Genomic DNA, 7,004 nt, shown 5'->3' with positions numbered 1-7,004 from the left:
AAATAGAGGGTTAAGGGTAACCGCAGGTAATTTCTAAGTTAAGGACATGTTCAGCACAGCTTTATGGGCCGAAGGGCCTGTATTGTGCTGTAAAGTTTCTATGCGACCCTAACACGTAAGGTGTTGGAACATGGGAGTACCGTGAGGAAACCCATCTGGTCGGGGGAGGGGGGGGGGGAATAATGTACAGATAGCAGCACAATGATTTTACAGCCCACACTGAGGTAATGTGCTACCCACTACCACCCAGTGCGATTAAAAGACCCACTATTCTTCTACTACAAACCAAAATATTGAATGTAACATTTTACTTCAGCCAGCACACCACATGAAGTTGAAAGAACAACAACCAGGATTGAATACTGGAAAATCTCAAGAAGGTACCCGAATGTTTTGCCAAAAATTATGGACTTTAAAACTCAAATTTGGTGTTCCAAACAATCACACTTTATTTAAATCATAAAATTGCAAATTCAAATAATTCAGGACAACTCCCCACAATCAGTGATCTCAACCGTGGCACTGGGTTTTCCAGTCCTGTCGCCACACTTCTCCATCTTCGTTACCACATCCATGCCTTCTACCACTGATCCAAACACAACATGCTTCCCATCCAACCTGTAACATCAAGCAGGCAACATCATTTACTTACAAAATTCTCAGTGAAAAACAGAACAAAGTAAACAAGAACACCACCTACCAATTAGTCTTTGCGGTGCATATGAAGAACTGGGAACCATTTGTATTTGGTCCAGCATTGGCCATGGACAGGATGCCTGCAATGGGAAATGGCAGATATGTGTTCAGATCTACAGCAATGACAAAGAAGGCAGTAGCTACATTTCACTAGGGGTTTGAGGCAGTCCCAGTGTTAAGAACGAGTTCCATTCCCAAGTCCATTTTTAAGTCGGATTTGTACGGAAGTCAGAACAAGTACATCCGGTATTATTTAGCATCAGTTAGTCAAATGTTTGTTTTAGTATGTACTATATGTTTTCCCTTTCTATGCATATAAAACACTTAAGAAACGTATGTATTCCAATAATTAAACCACTGCGTTGCTTAGTAATAACTGTAGCTTTTATCGGGGCAGGGCCTTTCACATGCACCATTATTCTCACTTTATCCGTTATCCTTTAAAATTGTTCTGATCGTTGACTGACTGTAGCCTAACACTTTTCCAATGACTGATGACATTTCACCTCTTTCTAAACACTATTTTTCTACTTTATTTTCAATCGTGATGGCTTCCCGTCAGTGGAACAGAAACACTGCGGGCCCCGAGCTCTGCCGCTCCCAAGGTCCGCTGGGTCCTTAAGGACCACTGCACTGAGCCAAGTTAAATGGGACAAGAGGAGGCTGAGCTGGGTTTGAGTATTTGATCCTCATCAATATTCCACTTGGAAATTTAAACAGGAGGTGGCAGTGTTTTTTTTAAAAACGAGGTCGAGTTGCGAGCTCGACGTCAACCCAGCGCACTCGGGAGAGGTCTGTCATTGGACCAAACTCGGGAACCTCCGTTGTCGAGCCCAACTCTGATCTCGCTGCGCCACCAGCCGACCGGAAAAGGCGGGGGGGGGGGGGGGGGTGGTGTCAGGGTGAATCTTGCTAAGAAAAATTTCAGCCAAATACAAAGTTACACTCTCAACACAGTGTCAATGTCAAATACTTAAAATGGCAGAAGGCATCGCGATCCGACTTAAAATGGCAGACGGCGTTCTCCTTCCTCAGTTCGTAAGTACGAGTTGTTTGTAAGTCGGACGTTTGTAACTCGGGGACTATCTGTATTAATTTATGATTTTCAACACGTTTGTCCTTGTAAAGTACTGTGCTGCTGCAAAAAACTCATTTTCATGGCATTTATACGCTGGGTGTGTATGCCTGTGAAAATTACTTTGAGGTTGAATATGTTACTCCCTACATCACCACACCAACATTGGAAAGCACCACTACAATCCAAGCAAACATCCCACTTACCTGGCACTGTGTGCTTCAGCTGAAAATTCTCATCTTTAAACTTCTCCCCATAGATGGACTTGCCTCCAGTGCCGTTATGCCTTGTGAAGTCACCACCCTAGAAGATTCAAAGTTGAATGAGTCATCATTGCAGCGGCTGGATCAAGATCAGAACGGGGAGACGTCCCTGAACATTGGTCCTCACCTGGCACATGAATTGAGGAATGATTCTGTGGAACGTTGAGCCTTTGTAACCAAAACCCTTCTCGCCTGTGCATAATGCACGGAAGTTTTCTGCAACAAAGCCATTCAGAGTAAGACTGCACATCTAAACACAGATGCAATTGTAAGAAGGTAATGAAAAAGACACACTTCCCTTTGGTGGTTAAGGAGGTATGGCTTCTTTGTTAATTTGTGGCAACTTCTACAGACGTACTGTTAAAATATCAAAACTGATTGCATCCTAGTCTGCGACAGCAATTTCAATGCACAGAAATATAAAAGGTTGTAGAAAGCAGAGCACTGGACATTGCAGGCACACCCTTCCACACTACTGGTAGTATCACTACCTCAAGGTGGCAGCACCCATCAAAAATCCCCACAATCCAGGCCGTGCCATCTTTATTTTGAAATACAGTGCAGGATAGGCCCTTCCAGCCCTCTGAGCCACACCACCCAGCAACCACCATCGCCCCCCCCCCCCTGATTTAATCCCAGTCTAATCGTGGGATAATTTACAATGGCCAATTAACCTACATCTTTGGACTGCAGGAGGAAATTGGGAGCACCCAGATGAAAGCCATGTGGTCACAAGGAGGACATACAAACGCTTTATCAGCAGCGGGGGGAATTGAACCCAAACCACTGTGTTAACCACTACACCACAACCCTAATCACTACAGTTTAGCAACACTATGACCACTTTGCACTAAAATAGACATTTTGTTTTAATTGCATTCCCTTTAAAAAAATTACATCCAAGTTTTTGTGAATGCTGTTAATGTGATTTCTGTGTGTCTGATGCTGCTGCAAGTTCTCTCTCCAGCACTCGTTATTTGAGCATGTACAAACTATTTTTTCTTGTCGTTATTCCCCGAACAATACAGTATAACAACCATTTACATTGTATTAGGTATTATAAGCAATCTAAAAATGACTTTAAAGTACAGGCAGTCCCCAGTTTAGGAATGAGTTTCATTCCTGATCCGTCTTTTAGTTGGATTTGAAATTGGAACAGGTACATCCGGTATTATTTAGCGTCAGTCAAACGTATTTCTTAGTATATAGTACATATTTTACCTTTCTATGCATATAAAACACTTCAGAAACATACGTATTTCAATAATTAAACCACCGCATTGCTTAGTAATAATTGTAGCTTTCATCGGGGCAGGGCCTTTCAAATGCTCCATTAAAATTGCTCTGATCGCTGACCGACTGTAGCCTAATGACCGATGGCGTTTCACCTCTTTCCAATCGCTTTATTACTTACACCTTACTTTCAATCGTGATTGTAGTTATTTTCGTGAACAGAAACACCGCGGATTCAGAGCTGCACTGCCAGGTCCTAATGTCCACTGCACTGAGCATGTTAAATAAAGTCCCGGGTTCTGCTGGGTCCTAAAGACCACCGCACTGAGACAGGTTAAATAAAGTCCAGGGTTCCGCTGGGTCCTAAAGACCACCGCACTGAGACAGGTTAAATAAGGGACTTCAGCATCTGCGGTGTTTGGTATCCGTGGGGGGGGTCTCAGAATCAATCCCCCGCGGATAAGAAGGGCCGACTGTATGTGTACTTGTGATAAGAAACTTGAATTTGATACAAACTGTGATCTTCAATTCAATGGCTCGTTCCTGAGACTCACCTGCAGTCTTTGGGACAACATCTGCTCTTAGCTGAAAGAGACAAAAGACAGACAGCATGCGATTATCAACTGTGTGTGATTGCAACACTTTTACAAATGAAATTAATCAAAAAGTCCAGTTGGGTTCTACAACTCAATAAAAGGTTCAATGTACAAACAACCCTGAGACCCGTCTTCTGCAGACAGCCACAAAACAAAGAAAGCCACGGAGGCTGTTCAAAGGAATATAACAACCGCCCCCCCCACACACACAAAAATGAAACAATTGTGCAAATGGCAACAAAAACATCAACCCCCCCGTGCAAAAAAAATCATGCAAATGACAAGAATATCAAACCCAGCCTCCACTTTTGTGTGCAAAATAAGATACAGATTAGGTTGTCACATGGAGAACTATAGTGAAAGGCCTCATTTTGTGTTAATGAGCAACATAGACCAAGGACGTAGAGCTTAGAGGAAGGGGACATTTGACAGGTATACAGAATTATGAAGTTAAATGCATTCGGGTTTTTTCCACTGAGGCTGTGCAAGACTAGAAGTAATGGTCTAGAAGACTAGAAGTAATGGTCATGGTGAGAAGTGAAATATTCAGGGGAAATTCTTCACTCAGAACGAGTGGGGTGAGGGTGACACAGGATACCACCATAAGTGATGGATGCAAGCTCAATTTCACCATCTGAGAGAAGTTAGGATAAATACACAGTCTGGAAGGCTATGCTCCAGGTGTGGGTCAATGGGCTAGCATGGAATAGATGGGCTGAAGAGCCACAATTCATCACTCCATTTGCTGGGGACAGCCCATGTTTGTCACCATGCTTCTGGTGCCAACACAGCATGCCCACAATTTATTAACCCTTACTAACCTGTTTATCTTTGGACTGTGGGTGTGGAAACCCACACAGAGACGTGTGCAGTAGACACAAGAGACTGCTAATGCTAAAAGTCTGGAGGAAGATACAATTTACTGGAGGAATTCAGCAGGCAAACAGCATCCGTGTTCGTCCTGCTGCTCTGCAAAAGTGGATTCAGTTCCCATGTGCTTTATGTTAGGAGAAATGCAGAAAAAACGCGCAGGAAAAGCAAGTGGGAGTTCGAGAAAGCAGGAAAATGCTGTAAACTGGAAGATCCCGCTGTATCTGTCGAGAATCAAAGGCACCTGAAGAAGCTTCTCCCCAAGTTCAAAGTAAATGTATTTCATGCAGGGACACAGCGCGGAACAGGCCCTGATGGCCCATGAACCACATCGCCCGGCAACCCACCCATTTAACCTTAGCACAGGACAACTTAAAATGATCAGTTACTGTCTGAATGGGGAGGGCGGAAAAGCTCCTGACAGACGATGCGGGAATTGAACTCCGCCCGAGCTACCGCGGCATGTCACCATACTACCTCGAGCGAGGGGCTTTTAAAAAACGCAAAACACGAGGCAATCTGCAGATGCTGGAATTTCAAGCAACACACAGAATGTGTTACTACCCCGAGGTTCGTTTTCTTGCAGGCATTCACAGGAGAAATACAACAGAATTGTATTGGTGTGGAATTACCCACGGCGGTTCGGGAAGCGGCTCCTTAACCCGGTGGGGTGGGACCCACGGATCTCCTCCCCGATGGACTGACTGGACTCTCTCCCTACAGAAGCTAACCTGCACTTTAGGCTCCCCGTATCCTCGGCGGAGCCAGCGCCATCACGCCCGGAGGTCGCCGCAAAGGAATGCCCAGCTCCGCCTCCCCCCGTCTCGGTCTCTCGGGGCTCAGCTTTCCTTCGGCAGCCATTTCCTCCCGAAGCCACCGCGAAAACAAAACAGCGCTGATTCTGGAGGAAGGCCGTCGCCGATCTCCGTCTAATGTTCAACAAGCTTGCCCACACGTCCCAAAGCACACAATCGGATTTTTAAAAATCGCATTAACCGCCCTCTTGCTGAAATATCAACTGCTTATAAAATCGGCCCCTGCAGCAAAATACTGAACCCGCTTTCGATCCCGTTAGTTACTTCTAGGTGGCAGAAAATTCAGTAACAATTCATTTCAACTAAATTTTCAACTTTACTCCAATAATCTGCAAAAACACCCACAACTCTTATTTCAAAACGTAATCTCTTGCGGTAACTCATTTTAGCGGGTTTGGCTCCAATTGTGTGACATTTCCGGGTTTTTTTTTCAGACCTGAAGTTTTCACCGAATGCTCCCACTTTTTCTAGATAGTTTTCTGCAAATATTGAGTTTTTTCTTTTGATCTTATAGACAATAGACAATAGGTGCAGGAGTGGGCCATTCGGCCCTTCGAGCCAGCACGGCCATTAAATGTGATCATTGCTGATCATCCACAATCAGTAAGTACCCCGTTACTGCCTTCTCCTCATATCCCTTGACTCCGCTATCTTTAAGAGTCTCTAACTCTTTCTTGAAAGCATCCAGAGAATTGGGCTCCACTGCCTTCTGAGGCAGAGCATTCTATAGATCCACAACTCTCTGGGTGAAAAAGTTTTTCCTCAACTCTGTTCTAAATGGCCTACCCCTTATTCTTAAACTGTGGCCTCTGGTTCTGGACTCCCCCAAATCGGGAACATTTTTCCTGCCTCTAGCATGCCCAATCCTTTACTAATCTTATATGTTTCAATCAGATCCCCTCTCATCCTTCTAAATTCCAGTGTATACAAGCCCAGTCGCTGCAATCTTTCAACATATGACAGTCCCGCCATCCCGGGAATTAACCTCGTGAACCTACGCTGCACTCCCAATCTTCTCACACTGTTTTCTTTTATTTTCTTCTACTCTCCTCGAAAACGGTTCGGAGTCGTTCTTTTATTTGGGAACATTATTCGTCCGTCACTTACCTCCATCACTATGCGACCCTGGGGTTTACCCCCAATAGAGATGTCCATAAAAACCTTGGGGTTCTTGCTGGCCATGGTGCTGCAGCTTCTGAGTCCGGAGAGAAATGCGAGCGGTAGGCCGTACGCTGACTTGGTGAGTCTGTGACAATACAGGAAGTATTGGGCTGAGCCGAGAAACATTTTAGCTACTTCCTTGCTCTTGGGCTGTATTCCCTGGAATTCAGGAGAATGAGGAGAGTTCTGATAGAAACATTATGAAGGTCAAAAGGCCTGAACAGATCATATATGACAAAGTTATTTCCCATGGTAGGAGAGTCTAGGATAAGAGGACACGAATTCGGGATTGAAG

At 44.6% G+C, this 7,004-nt stretch overlaps 1 protein-coding gene across 1 annotated transcript; it reads right to left on the bottom strand.

Moving 5' to 3' along the window:
• Positions 1 to 424: 424 nt before the first annotated feature.
• Positions 425 to 6,782, bottom strand: LOC140714384 (peptidyl-prolyl cis-trans isomerase-like). The gene is made up of 6 exons (XM_073025609.1): positions 6,656 to 6,782; positions 3,822 to 3,852; positions 2,162 to 2,250; positions 1,978 to 2,074; positions 701 to 776; positions 425 to 618 (listed from the first exon to the last, which is right to left on the bottom strand). The coding sequence occupies exons 1-6, from the start codon at positions 6,728 to 6,730 to the stop codon at positions 483 to 485; spliced, it is 504 nt and encodes a 167-aa protein (XP_072881710.1). The 5' UTR covers positions 6,731 to 6,782; the 3' UTR covers positions 425 to 482.
• Positions 6,783 to 7,004: the final 222 nt, after the last annotated feature.

Source organism: Hemitrygon akajei, chromosome 21 (assembly GCF_048418815.1).
Source record: "Hemitrygon akajei chromosome 21, sHemAka1.3, whole genome shotgun sequence".
Taxonomy (NCBI): domain Eukaryota; kingdom Metazoa; phylum Chordata; class Chondrichthyes; order Myliobatiformes; family Dasyatidae; genus Hemitrygon; species Hemitrygon akajei.
Note: the sequence above shows the minus strand (reverse complement) of the source record. Positions and strands in the feature narration are given on the sequence as shown.

What these genes read in the sequence shown, in the direction of transcription:
- LOC140714384 (XM_073025609.1), bottom strand. Translation starts at nt 6,730, where the DNA reads ATGGCCAGCAAGAACCCCAAGGTTTTTATGGACATCTCTATTGGGGGT. An exon ending in TGTTGTCCCAAAGACTGCAG is followed by an intron (nt 2,251 to 3,821) that starts GTGAGTCTCAGG and finishes GCTTTGTTGCAG; the next exon opens with AAAACTTCCGTGCATTATGC. An exon ending in TGCACCGCAAAGACTAATTG is followed by an intron (nt 619 to 700) that starts GTAGGTGGTGTT and finishes TTGATGTTACAG; the next exon opens with GTTGGATGGGAAGCATGTTG.